The following is a 16,800-nucleotide window of genomic DNA, read 5'->3' on the forward strand; positions in this document are numbered from 1 at the left end:
CACAATCCATTGTCTACAGCCAAGCTCTAAGATACAACCGCATTTGCTCCAATCCCTCAGACAGAGACAGACACTTGCAAGATCTCAGGAGACAGACCAGTCCTCACTTACACAGCCCGCCAACCTGAAGCAAATACTCACTAGCAACCACACAACAAAAACCCTAACCCAGGAACCTATCCTTCCAATAAAGCCCACTGCCAACTCAGTCCACATATCTATTCAAGTGACACCATCGTAGGACCTAATCACATCAGCCACGCCATCAGGGGCTCGTTCACCTGCATATCATTCACTTTCAGTAACAGACTTAAAGGTGGCAGTTTTGCAACAGAAAAGCTTCAAAAACAAACTCCAATGAGAAACTGCTGAACTTGAAATAATATGCAAACTAGACAACATTAATTTAGGCTTGAATAGAGCTTGGGAGTGGCTGGGTCATTACGCAAATTGAATCTGTTTCCCCATGGTAGGCATCAACTATCTGAAATGGGCTATCTTGATTATCACTACAAAATTTTTCTTTTCTCCTGCTGGTAACAGCTCATCCTAATTAATTAGCCTTTTAGAGTTGGTATTGCAACTTCCAACTTTTCATGTTCTCTGTATGTATATATATATCTTCTTACCATCTGTTCCATTCTGTGCAGATAAGGAAGTGGGCTGTAGCCCACAAAAGCTTATGCACAAATAAATTAGTTATTCAGGTGCCGCAGCTACTGCTGTTCTTTTCACATAGAGCCCTTTAACTACAGCTCCCATGGTGCTCCGCGTCCAGTTCGACCTCTTCTACTTCTACTATTCCCAGAAGGCAAAGCGCCGGTCCGCAGACGCGACGCGGACTACAGCACCCAGCGTGCCTTGCCAGAGAGGCCGGGCTGCAATTGGGACTTGGGCGCTGATTGGCGGCGAAACTCACCAATGGGAGGGTTGTAAACGGCTGGGCCCCTGGCCGCGCTCGGGCGGTGCCGAGTAGCTGCTGCTGGTGTCGGCGGGAGGGAGGTGAGGGGGGGTCTGAACTCCGGGGGGGGGGGAACGTGGGGTGGGTGGGGTTGGAGCTGTGTGGTGGAGAGGTCGGGGGGATGTAGGGGGTGCGGGGTGTATGGATGGGGGAGTGTTGTCGGTAGGAGGGGGTGGGGGGAACGTGGGGTGGGCGGGGTTGGAGCTGTGTGGTGCAGAGGTCGGGGGGGATGTAGGGGGTGCGGGGGTGTATGGATGGGGGAGTGTTGTCGGTAGGAGGGGGTGGGGGGAACGTGGGGTGGGCGGGGTTGTAGCTGTGGGGTGGAGAGGTCGGGGGGGATGTACGGGGTGTGGGGGTGTATGGATGGGGGAGTGTTGTCAGTAGGAGGGGGTGGGGGGAACGTGGGGTGGGCGGGGTTGGAGCTGTGTGGTGGAGAGGTCGGGGGGATGTAGGGGGTGCGGGGGTGTATGGATAGGGGAGTGTTGTCGGTAGCAGGGGGTGGGGGGAACGTGGGGTGGGTGGGGTTGGAGCTGTGTGGTGCAGAGGTCGGGGGGATGTAGGGGGTGCGGGGTGTATGGATGGGGGAGTGTTGTCAGTAGGAGGGGGTGGGGGGAACGTGGGGTGGGCGGGGTTGGAGCTGTGTGGTGCAGAGGTGGGGTGGATGTAGGGGGTGGGGGGGTGTATGGATGGGGGAGTGTTGTCAGTAGGAGGGGGTGGGGGGAACGTGGGGTGGGCGGGGTTGGAGCTGTGTGGTGGAGAGGTCGGGGGGGGATGTAGGGGGTGCAGGGGTGTATGGATGGGGGAGTGTTGTCGGTAGGAGGGGGTGGGGGGACCGGGGGGTGGGCGGGGGAGGAGCTGTGTGGTGGAGAGGTCGGGGGGGATGTAGGGGGTGTGGGGGTGTATGGATGGGGGAGTGTTGTATGGTAGGAGGGGGTGGGGGGAACGTGGGGTTGGCGGGGTTGGAGCTGTGTGGTGGAGAGGTCGGGGGGGATGTAGGGGGTGCGGGGGTGTATGGATGGGGGAGTGTTGTCGGTAGGAGGGGGTGGGGGGAACGTGGGGTGGGTGGGGTTGGAGCTGTGTGGTGGAGAGGTCGGGGGGGATGTAGGGGGTGCGGGGGTGTATGGATGGGGGAGTGTTGTCGGTAGGAGGGGGTGGGGGGAACGTGGGGTGGGCGGGGTTGGAGCTGTGTGGTGGAGAGGTCGGGGGGGATGTAGGGGGTGCGGGGGTGTCTGGATGGGGGAGTGTTGTCACTAGGAGGGGGTGGGGGGAACGTGGGGTGGGCAGGGTTGTAGCTGTGTGGTGGAGAGGTGGGGGGGATGTAGGGGGTGCGGGGTGTATGGATGGGGGAGTGTTGTCGATAGGAGGGGGTGGGGGGAACGTGGGGTGGGCGGGGTTGGAGCTGTGTGGTGGAGAGGTCGGGGGGGATGTAGGGGGTGCGGGGGTGTATGGATGGGGGAGTGTTGTCGGTAGGAGGGGGTGGGGGGAACGTGGGGTGGGCGGGGTTGGAGCTGTGTGGTGGAGAGGTCGGGGGGGATGTACGGGGTGTGGGGGTGTATGGATGGGGGAGCGTTGTCGGTAGGAGGGGGTGGGGGGAACGTGGGGTGGGCGGGGTTGGAGCTGTGTGGTGGAGAGGTCGGGGGGGATGTAGGGGGTGCGGGGGTGTATGGATGGGGGAGTGTTGTCGGTAGGAGGGGGTGGGGGGGAACGTGGGGTGGGCGGGGTTGGAGCTGTGTGGTGGAGAGGTGGGGGGGATGTAGGGGGTGCGGGGGTGTATGGATGGGGGAGTGTTGTCGGTAGGAGGGGGTGGGGGGAACGTGGGGTGGGCGGGGTTGGAGCTGTGTGGTGGAGAGGTCGGGGGGATGTAGGGGGTGCGGGGGTGTATGGATGGGGGAGTGTTGTCGGTAGGAGGGGGTGGGGGGAACGTGGGGTGGGTGGGGTTGGAGCTGTGTGGTGGAGAGGTCGGGGGGGATGTAGGGGGTGCGGGGTGTATGGATGGGGGAGTGTTGTCGGTAGGAGGGGGTGGGGGGAACGTGGGGTGGGCGGGGTTGGAGCTGTGTGGTGGAGAGGTCGGGGGGGATGTAGGGGGTGCGGGGGTGTATGGATGGGGGAGTGTTGTCACTAGGAGGGGGTGGGGGGAACGTGGGGTGGGCGGGGTTGTAGCTGTGTGGTGGAGAGGTGGGGGGGATGTAGGGGGTGCGGGGTGTATGGATGGGGGAGTGTTGTCGATAGGAGGGGGTGGGGGGAACGTGGGGTGGGCGGGGTTGGAGCTGTGTGGTGGAGAGGTCGGGGGGGATGTAGGGGGTGCGGGGGTGTATGGATGGGGGAGTGTTGTCGATAGGAGGGGGTGGGGGGAACGTGGGGTGGGCGGGGTTGGAGCTGTGTGGTGGAGAGGTCGGGGGGGATGTACGGGGTGTGGGGGTGTATGGATGGGGGAGCGTTGTCGGTAGGAGGGGGTGGGGGGAACGTGGGGTGGGCGGGGTTGGAGCTGTGTGGTGGAGAGGTCGGGGGGGATGTAGGGGGTGCGGGGGTGTATGGATGGGGGAGTGTTGTCGGTAGGAGGGGGTGGGGGGAACGTGGGGTGGGCGGGGTTGGAGCTGTGTGGTGGAGAGGTCGGGGGGATGTAGGGGGTGCGGGGTGTATGGATGGGGGAGTGTTGTCGGTAGGAGGGGGTGGGGGGAACGTGGGGTGGGCGGGGTTGGAGCTGTGTGGTGGAGAGGTCGGGGGGATGTAGGGGGTGCGGGGGTGTATGGATGGGGGAGTGTTGTCGGTAGGAGGGGGGTGGGGGGAACGTGGGGTGGGCGGGATTGGAGCTGTGTGGTGGAGAGGTCGGGGGGGATGTAGGGGATGTAGGGGGTGCGGGGGTGTATGGATGGGGGAGTGTTGTCGGTAGGAGGGGGTGGGGGTAACGTGGGGTGGGCGGGGTTGGAGCTGTGTGGTGGAGAGGTCGGGGGGGATGTACGGGGTGTGGGGGTGTATGGATGGGGGAGTGTTGTCGGTAGGAGGGGGTGGGGGGAACGTGGGGTGGGCGGGGTTGTAGCTGTGGGGTGGAGAGGTCGGGGGGGATGTAGGGGGTGCGGGGGTGTATGGATGGGGGAGTGTTGTCGGTAGGAGGGGGTGGGGGGAACGTGGGGTGGGCGGGGTTGTAGCTGTGGGGTGGAGAGGTCGGGGGGGATGTAGGGGGTGCGGGGGTGTATGGATGGGGGAGTGTTGTCGGTAGGAGGGGGTGGGGGGAACGTGGGGTGGGCGGGGTTGGAGCTGTGTGGTGGAGAGGTCGGGGGGATGTAGGGGGTGTGGGGTGTATGGATGGGGGAGTGTTGTCGGTAGGAGGGGGTGGGGGGAACGTGGGGTGGGCGGGGTTGGAGCTGTGTGGTGGAGAGGTCGGGGGGGATGTAGGGGATGTAGGGGGTGCGGGGGTGTATGGATGGGGGAGTGTTGTCGGTAGGAGGGGGTGGGGGGAACGTGGGGTGGGCGGGGTTGTAGCTGTGGGGTGGAGAGGTCGGGGGGATGTAGGGGGTGCGGGGGTGTATGGATGGGGGAGTGTTGTCGGTAGGAGGGGGTGGGGGGAACGTGGGGTGGGCGGGGTTGTAGCTGTGGGGTGGAGAGGTCGGGGGGGGATGTAGGGGGTGCGGGGGTGTATGGATGGGGGAGTGTTGTCGGTAGGAGGGGGTGGGGGGAACGTGGGGTGGGCGGGGTTGGAGCTGTGTGGTGGAGAGGTCGGGGGGATGTACGGGGTGCGGTGGTGTATGGATGGGGGAGTGTTGTCGGTAGGAGGGGGTGGGGGGAACGTGGGGTGGGCGGGGTTGGAGCTGTGTGGTGGAGAGGTCGGGGGGATGTAGGGGGTGTGGGGGTGTATGGATGGGGGAGTGTTGTCGGTAGGAGGGGGTGGGGGGAACGTGGGGTGGGCGGGGTTGGAGCTGTGTGGTGGAGAGGTCGGGGGGATGTAGGGGGTGCGGGGGTGTATGGATGGGGGAGTGTTGTCGGTAGGAGGGGGTGGGGGGAACGTGGGGTGGGCGGGGTTGGAGCTGTGTGGTGGAGAGGTCGGGGGGATGTAGGGGGTGCGGGGGTGTATGGATGGGGGAGTGTTGTCGGTAGGAGGGGGTGGGGGGAACGTGGGGTGGGCGGGGTTGGAGCTGTGTGGTGGAGAGGTCGGGGGGGATGTAGGGGATGTAGGGGATGCGGGGGTGTATGGATGGGGGAGTGTTGTCGGTAGGAGGGGGTGGGGGGAACGTGGGGTGGGTGGGGTTGGAGCTGTGTGGTGGAGAGGTCGGGGGGGATGTAGGGGGTGCGGGGTGTATGGATGGGGGAGTGTTGTCGGTAGGAGGGGGTGGGGGGAACGTGGTGTGGGCCGGGTTGGAGCTGTGTGGTGGAGAGGTCGGGGGGGATGTAGGGGGTGCGGGGGTGTATGGATGGGGGAGTGTTGTCGGTAGGAGGGGGTGGGGGGAACGTGGGGTGGGCGGGGTTAGAGCTGTGTGGTGGAGAGGTCGGGGGGAGATGTAGGGGGTGCGGAGGTGTATGGATGGGGGAGTGTTGTCGGTAGGAGGGGGTGGGGGGAACGTGGGGTGGGCGGGGTTAGAGCTGTGTGGTGGAGAGGTTGGGGGGGATGTAGGGGGTGCGGGGTGTATGGATGGGGGAGTGTTGTCAGTAGGAGGGGGTGGGGGGAACGTGGGGTGGGCGGGGTTGGAGCTGTGTGGTGGAGAGGTCGGGGGGGATGTAGGGGGTGCGGGGGTATATGGATGGGGGAGTGTTGTCAGTAGGAGGGGGTGGGGGGAACGTGGGGTGGGCGGGGTTGGAGCTGTGTGGTGGAGAGGTCGGGGGGATGTAGGGGGTGCGGGGGTGTATGGATGGGGGAGTGTTGTCGGTAGGAGGGGGTGGGGGGAACGTGGGGTGGGCGGGGTTGGAGCTGTGTGGTGGAGAGGTCGGGGGGGATGTAGGGGGTGCGGGGGTGTATGGATGGGGGAGTGTTGTCGGTAGGAGGGGGGTGGGGGGAACGTGGGGTGGGCGGGGTTGGAGCTGTGTGGTGGAGAGGTGGGGGGGATGTAGGGGGTGCGGGGGTGTATGGATGGGGGAGTGTTGTCAGTAGGAGGGGGTGGGGGGAACGTGGGGTGGGTGGGGTTGGAGCTGTGTGGTGGAGAGGTCGGGGGGGATGTAGGGGGTGCGGGGTGTATGGATGGGGGAGTGTTGTCGGTAGGAGGGGGTGGGGGGAACGTGGGGTGGGCGGGGTTGGAGCTGTGTGGTGGAGAGGTCGGGGGGGATGTAGTGGGTGCGGGGGTGTATGGATGGGGGAGTGTTGTCAGTAGGAGGGGGTGGGGGGAACGTGGGGTGGGTGGGGTTGGAGCTGTGTGGTGGAGAGGTCGGGGGGGATGTAGGGGGTGCGGGGTGTATGGATGGGGGAGTGTTGTCAGTAGGAGGGGGTGGGGGGGAACGTGGGGTGGGCGGGGTTGGAGCTGTGTGGTGGAGAGGTCGGGGGGATGTAGGGGGTGCGGGGGTGTATGGATGGGGGAGTGTTGTCGGTAGGAGGGGGTGGGGGGAACGTGGGGTTGGCGGGGTTGGAGCTGTGTGGTGGAGAGGTCGGGGGGGATGTAGGGGGTGCGGGGGTGTATGGATGGGGGAGTGTTGTCAGTAGGAGGGGTTGGGCGGAACGTGGGGTGGGCGGGGTTGGAGCTGTGTGGTGGAGAGGTGGGGGGGATGTAGGGGGTGCTGGGTGTATGGATGGGGGAGTGTTGTCGGTAGGAGGGGGGTGGGGGAACGTGGGGTGGGCGGGGTTGGAGCTGTGTGGTGGAGAGGTCGGGGGGGATGTAGGGGGTGCGGGGGTGTATGGATGGGGGAGCGTTGTCGGTAGGAGGGGGTGGGCGGAACGTGGGGTGGGCGGGGTTGGAGCTGTGTGGTGGAGAGGTCGGGGGGGGTGTACGGGGTGCGGGGGTGTATGGATGGGGGAGTGTTGTCGGTAGGAGGGGGTGGGGGGAACGTGGGGTGGGCGGGGTTAGAGCTGTGTGGTGGAGAGGTCGGGGGGATGTAGGGGGTGCGGGGTGTATGGATGGGGGAGTGTTGTCAGTAGGAGGGGGTGGGGGGATGCGTAAGGGGTCTATGGGAAACGTGGGGTGGTGCTATGTGGGGGAGAGTTCGGGGGTGGGGAATATGGGGGGGTGGGGCTGGAGGTCTGGGTGGAGCTATGTGGGGGGGAGAGTTTGGGGGTAGGGGGATGTAGAGGGTGGGTAGGTAAGATGTGTGGGGTAGCTCGGGGGGGTGCCTGGGGGGAGTGTATGGGGAATGTGGGGTGGGTAGGGTTGGAGGTCTGGGTGGAGCTATGTGGGGGGGAGAGTTTGGGGGTAGGGGGATGTAGAGGGTGGGTAGGTAAGATGTGTGGGGTAGCGCGTGGTGGGAGTGTACGGGGAATGTGGGGTGGGCAGGCTGGGGTAGAGTTATGTGGGCAGAGAGTTCGGGATGTGGGAATGGAAGGAATGTGAGGATGGGGGGATGTGGGAGTAGGTTGAGAGGTGTATGGTGGGGGGGTGAAGATACCTGTGGGGGAGAGTATGGAGTGTGTGGGGGTGATACCGGGGTTGGCCTGGGCCCGTAGGAGAGGTGGGGTATGTGCAGTGGGGGGTTGTATGGTACTGGGCTCTTGCCTGGTCTGCATTGGTGTGTAAGGGATTGTGTGTGCATGTGGTGGGCTAGGCCTGATCTGTATTGGGTGTGGGGTGCAGGCCCATGGCAGTAGGTTGGCTGCACATGGGCTGGGGAACGGCAGGGCCTCTCGCTGCCTCTCACAGCCCCCAGAGCACCCATGGAACTGAGCTTGACGTTCAGAATCCAACTGTTTCCCAGCACGGCCCTGTCCCAGGTACCATCTTGTCCCTGAGTGGCCCAGAAACTGGCCAGTACCACCTGGGCATTACTGCCTCTAGCCAACACTCTGCTTTGTCAAAGCAGAGTGGTCTGGAAATTGAGCAGGTGCTGTCCCCTGCTGCAAGCCTGGCTGGTTCTGGTTTTGCCACTACGTTTGGTAGACGGATGGCTCGCAGTTTCCACTCCACCATCCCCAAGGAAATGGGCCCAGAACAGAAAAAGGTTATGCGACCAAGCCCTGAAATCCTGGATTGTCCCTTTTCTAGAGGATGTCAGTTTGGCTGGCTGCAGACGTGAAGATGGTGCAGGTTTTGGGCAGCGTCCTGAGATGGAAAAGTGTCTGTGAAGTGCTGCTCCATTTCTCTGTCTGCCCTCGGGGGGCTTTCGGGCCAGCACGTTTCCCCTTAGGTCGGCATCCCCTTCAGTCTGTCAGCTGGAGCTGAGTGCAGCTGGAGAACTTGGTTTGTCGTCCTATGCGCTTGGCCCATTTCAGCCCATCATATCAACGAGTTAAGCTACAAAGAGCAGGGAAATGACCCTGGTTTCTCTCTGTGGCTTTGCCCTACTGCTAGAAAAACAGGCCAAGCAGAAGCTCTGTACCGCGTTGCATTGGGCAGTCGGTCCCTTTGTTGCTGCTGTTTTGTGTTCCTGTAGCTCTGAGTGCTCCAGTTCTCTTTAAAAGCTGGTCGGTGACTTATTCTGGACTCCTGAGGGCCAGTAGAGCTTGTTGTTGAAAAATCTGGCAACCTGATTCAGCATGGAAAGGTCAGGACTCCTGGGTTATATTTCTCTCCGCCCCATTCCCCTTCTGAGCCAGGGTAGAACCCAGGAGTTTTGACACCCAATGCCCCCCAGCTGTAACCCGCCAGACCTCATCCTGCTCTCCATGCCTATGTCCCCATAGCACGTTCTCTGACTCCTGGTCTCTCTCTGCAGGATTCCCGGCCCCAGGTCACCATGCTGCCTACAAAGGTGGAAATCGAGAAGCAGGGTAGGTTCTGTACCTCTGTGGATCTGCCTGAAGAGCCCTGGTGGTACCAGATGGCAGGGTGGGCACCCCCAGCCACCTAGTCTGGGATTCCAGCTGCCCCCCAGCCAGGCACTGAAAGACATTCCCACCCCACAACTGCTCTGTGCCCAGCAGCTGATGCATTCTAAGGAGGCCACAGAACCCACACCCCTGGGGGAGGATGGTCATGAGGGAAGTTGGGGGTTACATGCCTGTCTCTTCATGGGCTCTACCTACCTTGGGCATGTTTTGATCCTCAAAATACTTTGGTGAGTGGAGGGTCCCAGTCGCTTGCCATCCAGGATCCTTGAGGCGCAGACCCAGGCATCCACACCCATTCAAAGGGACAAGTTTTGTGACAGTCCGTTCAGGGTTCAAGGTGCACTCCAGCCCAGTGAGGGGTTGTCTCCACTTGCCCTGTTCCCTGGGATGCCTTCTAGTGCTTTGTCTACAAGCATCCCAGCAGCAATGTACGAGCATGCAGATCACACCTTGAGTGTGTGCTAGACAGCCCTAAACCAGCAGCCTGTCTGCAGTCCCACCAGCAAGCTGACCCAATCTGTTCCAAGTTTCCCCCGGACTATACTCTGCCACGTCCAGCCCTCTCCTGGCCAGTTCAGAGAAATAATGCGGTTCCTTTGCTCCTCGAAAGACATCCACCCTCACTGGGGCGAATGCACCTGCCATTTAAACACAGCGCTGGGTTGGCTTGTATTAAGAATAAGACCCATTTATGAACAGTAGGACACGATAAGTGATGCCAAGTAAAAACAGGCAAGTTAGAAAGGGGTACAGGCAAAACACAAGTGAAAACATATGTCTAAAACAATCGATCAAGGTGGTCAAGCTTATCTGTCTGCCCACTTGCTCTTCCCAGCCTCAATCAGGACCTTAACAAAAGCACAACATGCTGGCTTCCCTCGTCCTTTTAGGTGCAAGAACTTTACCTAAGTAGATTTCTCACCTGTTTTCAGTTCCAGAGACTTCAACCCCTCTGTGGTGGAAGGATCTATTTTTCTTAGCTTGCAAGAGCTCTGATCTCTTGTGTCTAGTGACAGGTGCCAGAGGTGGCTTCTGTCTTTGCCTTATACCTTCAGAGAACTTGTTCTAAGCAGCAGGTTGACCTCAAACTGTTTGTTTCCCATGGACTTCCCATCCCCTGTATGGTTTCTGTGTAAATGGGCCTGTCTGTTGGTTGTGATCACACCTTGCTTAATCTCCTGGGAGGCAGGGAGCTGCCTGGCTGGAGTGAGCTGTTTCTCCCTGTGTGTGGACACAGGTTGTAAAACATCACCTCACTAAGTATCAGTATTTCCCCCTATAGCATTAATACAGACATCTCCCCAGGATATTCATCACCAAGTGTGTCGTTAGCTTCAGAAAAGACCTCACTTGATACCCTCTGATAATATGTAATATCGTATGCAACCCGTTAAGTCAGTTGCTTATCATTGAGATTCAGTGGCCGGGGGGGCACTCCATCTTTATAGCACAATCAACTTTTGTATTGTTTCTGTGGACAGTAGAACCCCGACCCAGCTTCTCTGGGCATGTGGGTTCAGCGACATTGTAGCTGCGATCACAGATGTGTGTAGAAAGCCCGACAATCTTGTGTGGTCGAAGGTATGTCGAGGGCTGTGATAAGGGACAGAAAATCTTGGCTGAGAAGCCTGTTCTGGTTAGTCCAGGCTTGAGCTGTGCACAGACACCTCACTTGCTGGGTTAGGGGCTGCACTAATGCAATGAGGGGACAGTAATAACCCCCCCTCACACACACACACCTGCTTTCTGAAGCAAGAATCTAACACCCGCTGAACAGAATGATGCTGTCATAGAAAGAGAATGCTGGGCCGGAGCGTGGGCAGTGCAACAGAAATTCTGGGGCCTAACCGATCACTCTGCATTAGCATGATGGCTCCAGTCCCAAACCGCTCTGATGGAGCATGACGCTCCAAGAATATGAGATGGAAATTGTACGTAGAAAGGGAACAGAGACCCTGGTCCAGGAAACGGGGCCTTTGCGGTGACCAGCGGGTAACCCTCCTGCAGTGTTGTAAGGGGGGTAGGTGACCTGAAGTATGCCTGGATTCACACCCTTTGTACAAAATATGCCTTGAGAAGTGCCAACGGAAAGCTCATGACTCACTGGGTATTAATATCATGTAGTGTGGCTACAGGCAACGTGTGCAAAGTTATGGATGTAAACTGAAATAATTGGCAAGCGGTTGCCAGCTGAACAGGAGCTACCCCACTGTAGCCAGAAGGGTGAGTTTTCCACTCCTGCAGTGCTCTGAAAGACAGTGAGAATGTCGTGTAAACAGGCCCAGCACACTCACAAAGAGGGGAGGTGAAAGCCAATCGCGTGTCTCGTGCATTCAGTTACACCGGGAGAGGCAGGACTAAATGATTTCCATCTTAGCAGACAACTCCAGTGGGGTGGTAGGGGGACAGACCTCACGGTGCCACCTCACAGCTGAAATAGGCTTTTGTCATTGACATTTTCGAGGGGCCAGGTGATCTGGCTGTCCCCTAAGAGGACAAAGGATCTAGCCCCCTTTGACTGTGGGGGATTGATCCGGCCCTTGGGGTTCGGTCACCCAGTTTGGCAGAGATATGGGAAGGTTTTTACCCTCCACCACGTCTGCCTTGTTAAGTTTCAGTCAGTAGACCATGTTTTCTCTCCTTTTCTCTTGTAACTGTTCCTGCCACTTGAACTCATTGCAAAGCTCTCTTTGGAATTACATGAACATTATTTATGTTGAATCTTGACCCATCCCGGGCTGTGTTTGAACTCAGCTGTTGGGGAACTTCAGTTCAAGTAACAAACAGTGGGGCTGTTGACTCTGTAAAGAAGCAGCAGACCCAAACCTCCCTCCAAGGTCTGGACATCTCAGAACAAGCAGTTTGGGGAGATTCCAGGCTGGCTAGAGCATGGACTCATCTAACCCATTGATAACCAAAGCTGGATATCACAGGCCAGCTCCTGGAGCAAAAGTATTGGATGAGGGCTGCCCAATACCTGGCCATAGAGCACATGCTTGGTCCTGACCGGGAGCGTCTCAGGCAGACAGCTACAGTAGCAAGGGGTTGAGAGACATGTTGGGGTAAGCGAAGACACAACTCTTCCCCCGTCTGGATTGCACCCCACAACGTGACAGATTCTGTTTTGCCTCCCTGTGTTCAGGTTTCTTCAATTCCTGTCCCACAGCAGTCTTTGGACCTCCTGTGTTCTGTCCTGGCTTGGGGAGGGGAGTGGGGTTTAGTGGTTATGGCAAGGGGGCCCTTGGATTCAGGACTTTTGGGTTCTATTCTAACCCTGCAAGAGCCCCAAGAGACAAGGTGCTAACCCCTTTGCTATGGCCAGTTGTAGCTTGTATGTTTAGCTCTTCCCCAGCTGCCCCACCCCAGAGATGGCTGCATTCCAGTGCCGGGCAAGCCATCCCTGTGCATGGAGCTCTTTGGGCTGTGCAGAGCCTGAAGGGGCTGGCCACGTGGGAAGGCACAGGCTCCTCTCCCACCATTGCGCTCAGGGCGCCATGTGTCTGTTACACTTCCCATTGCAGATCAGGAGACAACCAATGCCCGGAGCCGTCTTGATGCTGTGCTGCAGTGTCTGCTGGAGAAGAGCGATGTGGACCGGTGGGTGGAGATGCACGCAGATTGGTGTGGGGGTGAGAGCATTGGCTGGGAGTTGGGCTTAGAACAGAGCTGGGGGCATTTGGAGCCTTTCACCTCTAGGGGGCACCAGTTCTAATCCACCCCCAGAGCAGGAGTCTAGTGGGCTGCCTTGGGGCAGCAGAGAAAGGGACATGGGGCTTTTCCCTTTTAGGGGGCACCCCTGGGTGGGGGACTGGCTGACTCAGGTGCATGGGGAATGGCAATGGGGCCTTTCCCCTCCTGGGAGTGCTGGGTCCCTCCAGCCCCAAGGCAGTGGGTCAGCTGGCTCAGGGCCTGGGCCCCCAGGGTTGCATGCCATAGGGGACGGGATTGGACTGGCTCTGATTTGGACTGACATGCTCCTTGCAGGGAACAGATGGACGAGGACGCTGGGAAGACCTCCAGCGACCCGCTCAGCAAGTAAGGAGCCTCCGGCCAGGAGCTGTTGTGGGGGCTTGGTGGGGGGAGCCTTTCTCTTGGGGCCTCTTGGAAAAGCAAGTCAGAGCTGGGAGGGCCCGTAACGTTCCAGCGCTGAGCTGTGGGGTTGGCTAGATTGTCCCCTTCACTTAGCACTGCATTACCCCAGCCGGGTTCAGCTCCCCACCCCCTCAGCTGGGCAGATTCTACCCCACTGACCTCCATCCTGCTCTTCAGACCCCGTTCCCCCTCTCGGGTCAGGGGTATGGGCAGGATTGGAGCAGGGGGCACCATGTCTAGCAGCTGGGGCCTGCTGCCCCTGAGAAGGGTAGGGGGCCTTGCACCTCGGGCCTCACCTCCCCTCTCCTCTTGTCTTTGCAGAGACTCCTCCCCCTCCGCAGCTGGGAAGAGGTGGGTACATCCAGCAGGATGGTGCCTTGCTGTGTGCCATAGGGCTGCCAGGCCCAGACACAACCCCGACAGGACATGGACGAGCAGTGGGGGCCTTGGGTCTAGTGGGTTAGAGCAGGGGGGCTGGGAACCAGGATGCCTGGGTTCTCTCTCAGCTGTGGGCAGAGAGTGGGGTCTGGTGGGTTGGGAGGGAGACAGAGTCAGGACTCCTGGGTTCTCTCCCTCTTGAGCCATTTGACCTGATGCAAGTCCCTTTGCAATCAGCACCTCAGTTCTCTCTGTGAAGTGGAGGTGACACTCCCAGCTCTTGGAAGGGCATCATGAAGCTGAAGTGTTTGTTGTTAAAGGGTTTAGAGATTCTCAGGCAATGTTCCCCAGCTGCCCCACCTCAGAGCTGGCTGCATTTCAGTGCTGAGTGAGCCCTTGGTGGGGTGGTTGAGGGGGGTGGCAGGACGGTGCTGGGATGGGGATATGTGTGTGGGAAGAGCTGGCTCCTCTCCCATGATCATGCCCAAGGCTCCATATATCTGGTCCTCCATTTGGCCCTGTGGTGGGGAGTCCCTTCTATGGCCTGGCCTCTGTCCCTGGAGGTGTTGGGGCTTGGCTGTCCACCACTGATCTGTGTCCCCCCCCCCCCCATGGCAGGCCCTCCGCACGGTTCTCTCATCACCGGCGCAAGAAGAGGAAGGAGACAGACGACGGATTGACTGAGAGTGGCCAGCAGAGACAGAGTAAGTGGGGGTGGGGCACGGGGCCTTCCCCTCTAGGAGGTGCTGGCTCCTATCTGGCCCCAGGACAGGGGACTGGCTGGTTTGGGGGATGCAGGGGACTGGAACACGGCTGGGTTGGGGAGGAGGCGCGGAATGGGGCATGGGGCCATTCTCCCCCTCGGGTGCCGGCTCAGATCCTGGGCAGTGGGCTGGCTAGTGGGGGTTCCCATCTGACGGTTTTGCCGCCCTGACCCCCAGACACCTACATCATCAAGCTATTTGACCGGAGTGTGGACCTGGCGCAGTTTGCGGAGAGCACCCCGCTGTACCCCATCTGCCGGGCCTGGATGAGGAACAGTCCCGCTGTGCGCGAGAGGGAGCGCTCGCCCAGCCCCCCACTGCCCACCCTGCCCGAGGATGAGGAGGTGGGAGGTATATGGGGGGAGGGGCTGTATGGGGTACCATCCCCCCATAGGGTAGGGGCTGTGTGGGGTGTCCCCCCTGCTCTGTGCTCCCAGGGGGCCGAGGGGCAGGAATGGGGGAGGGGTTCTGCGAGGTCCCCCCACCCGTTGCCGTGACCTGCTCTGTGCTCCCAGTGGGCTGAGGGGCAGGAATGGGGGAGGGGTTGTGCGAGGTCCCCCCACCCGTGTCCGTGACCTGCTCTGTGTTCCCAGTGGGCTGAGGGGCAGGAATGGGGGAAGGGTTGTGCGAGGTCCCCCCACCCGTTGCCGTGACCTGCTCTGTGTTCCCAGTGGGCTGAGGGGCTGAATGGGGGAGGGGTTGTGCGAGGTCCCCCCACCCGTTGCTGTGACCTGCTCTGTGTTCCCAGTGGGCTGAGGGGCAGGAATGGGGGAGGGGTTGTGCGAGGTCCCCCCACTCCTTGCCGTGACCTGCTCTGTGCTCCCAGTGGGCTGAGGGGCAGGAATGGGGGAGGGGTTGTGCGAGGTCCCCCCACCCGTGTCCATGACCTGCTCTGTGTTCCCAGTGGGCCGAGGGGCAGGAATGGGGGAGGGGTTGTGCGAGGTCCCCCCACCCGTGTCCATGACCTGCTCTGTGTTCCCAGTGGGCTGAGGGGCAGGAATGGGGGAGGGGTTGTGCGAGGTCCCCCCACCCGTTGCCGTGACCTGCTCTGTGCTCCCAGGGGGCCGAGGGGCAGGAATGGGGGAGGGGTTGTGCGAGGTCCCCCCACCCGTTGCTGTGACCTGCTCTGTGCTCCCAGGGGGCTGAGGGGCAGGAATGGGGGAGGGGTTCTGCGAGGTCCCCCCACCCGTGTCCGTGACCTGCTCTGTGTTCCCAGTGGGCTGAGGGGCAGGAATGGGGGAGGGGTTGTGCAAGGTCCCCCCACCCGTTGCCGTGACCTGCTCTGTGCTCCCAGGGGGCTGAGGGGCAGGAATGGGGGAGGGGTTGTGCGAGGTCCCCCCACTCCTTGCCGTGACCTGCTCTGTGTTCCCAGTGGGCTGAGGGGCAGGAATGGGGGAGGGGTTGTGCGAGGTCCCCCCACTCCTTGCCGTGACCTGCTCTGTGCTCCCAGGGGGCTGAGGGGCAGGAATGGGGGAGGGGTTCTGCGAGGTCCCCCCACTCCTTGCCGTGACCTGCTCTGTGCTCCCAGGGGGCTGAGGGGCTGAATGGGAAGAGCCAGGATGTGTACAAGCTGCCCCCACCGTGTGCTGGCCTGGAGAATGCAGGCGGGGAGTCTGTGAGCGCCAGGATACCCTCCCCACTGCCGCCCGAGGATGGGGAGTCGCCCTCTGACATGGTGAGGGAGGGGCCCCAGGCAGCTACGTCCACCCCCTGCCCAGGGCCTCGTGCGAGCTGAGCTTTGGCCTCTTCCCTCCCCCAACTGCAGGGGGTGCTGCAGTCCCCCTCAGTCTGCCCACCATCCACTGCTCTGCTGTCACAGCCTGGACTGCTGCCCCGCCACTCTCCATGGGTTCCGTGGGGTCCCCGATACTGGGTCCCAGCCTTGCAGGCTGCCTGCCTGCTATCTCCCACCTGGTTCACTCTACCCCCGCCTTCCTACTCTTCCTACCTGCTTCTCCTGGGGCCCAACCCCCAGCTACCCATCTCCCCCCACATACTATGCTCCAACCATGACACTGTCCCTCCCCCCGGGGGGGTCCACCTCCTGCAGGCTACTGCTCTCCCAGGTTCCCCCCTGATCTGATGTGTTCTCTCTCCTCCTCCCCTGTAGATCCTTGATGCACGGCCCTCGATGTCTTCACTCATCTATAAGAACATGGAGCGCTGGAAGAAGATCCGCCAGCGGTAGGTGTGCCAGAGGGGTGGAGGGAGGGTGTTCTTCCCCTGGGGGCGCTTCAGCCTTGGGGAGGGAATTTTGGGGGGGGTGTCTTGATCCTCCTGCCCCATCTCTTCTCTCGGCTGCCCCCACAGGTGGAAGGAGGCATCACACCGGAACCAGCTGCGCTACACCGAGAGCATGAAGATCCTCAAGGAGATGTATGAGCGGCAGTGATGGGCCCCACACTCTGGCCAGGCCCCCCCCTGGGAGTGGAGCCACTTGAGTGCCCCACCTCTGGGGGGAGCCATTCCTGGTAGAAAGCAGACTCGTACCCTGGGCTTGGTGCTGGGGAGAGTGGTCTAGCTCGGGGCTGCCCCTCACGCCCCGCTTCTGTCCCCTGGCTGAGCTCTGTAAGGGGTGGGGCTGCCCCCAGTGGAGGCAGTGGCTCGTGCATGTAAAGGGACCTAGTCTCCCATCCCACCATCTCTCTTCCCCCTACTCCCCCCCACTGTTCTAACATAGCCAATAAAGAGAGTCCCTGGCGCCTGGC

At 60.9% G+C, this 16,800-nt stretch overlaps 1 protein-coding gene across 2 annotated transcripts; it reads left to right on the forward strand.

The window, feature by feature from the left end:
* Positions 1 to 899: 899 nt before the first annotated feature.
* Positions 900 to 16,800, forward strand: LIN37 (lin-37 DREAM MuvB core complex component). 2 transcript variants are annotated; one of them, XM_030543418.1, is made up of 10 exons: positions 900 to 1,002; positions 8,744 to 8,798; positions 12,380 to 12,455; positions 12,843 to 12,893; positions 13,272 to 13,301; positions 13,947 to 14,032; positions 14,270 to 14,436; positions 15,621 to 15,767; positions 16,203 to 16,276; positions 16,403 to 16,800. In XM_030543418.1, the coding sequence occupies exons 2-10, from the start codon at positions 8,765 to 8,767 to the stop codon at positions 16,482 to 16,484; spliced, it is 747 nt and encodes a 248-aa protein (XP_030399278.1). In that variant the 5' UTR covers positions 900 to 1,002; positions 8,744 to 8,764; the 3' UTR covers positions 16,485 to 16,800. The 2 variants fall into 2 exon arrangements, with proteins under 2 accessions (XP_030399278.1, XP_030399279.1); XM_030543419.1 differs by lacking the exon at positions 15,621 to 15,767.

Source organism: Gopherus evgoodei, unplaced genomic scaffold (genome assembly GCF_007399415.2).
Source record: "Gopherus evgoodei ecotype Sinaloan lineage unplaced genomic scaffold, rGopEvg1_v1.p scaffold_31_arrow_ctg1, whole genome shotgun sequence".
NCBI classification, from domain to species: Eukaryota; Metazoa; Chordata; order Testudines; family Testudinidae; genus Gopherus; species Gopherus evgoodei.

What these genes read in the sequence shown, in the direction of transcription:
- LIN37 (XM_030543418.1), top strand. Translation starts at nt 8,765, where the DNA reads ATGCTGCCTACAAAGGTGGAAATCGAGAAGCAGG. An exon ending in CCCTCCGCAGCTGGGAAGAG is followed by an intron (nt 13,302 to 13,946) that starts GTGGGTACATCC and finishes CCCCCATGGCAG; the next exon opens with GCCCTCCGCACGGTTCTCTC. An exon ending in GAGTGGCCAGCAGAGACAGA is followed by an intron (nt 14,033 to 14,269) that starts GTAAGTGGGGGT and finishes CCTGACCCCCAG; the next exon opens with ACACCTACATCATCAAGCTA.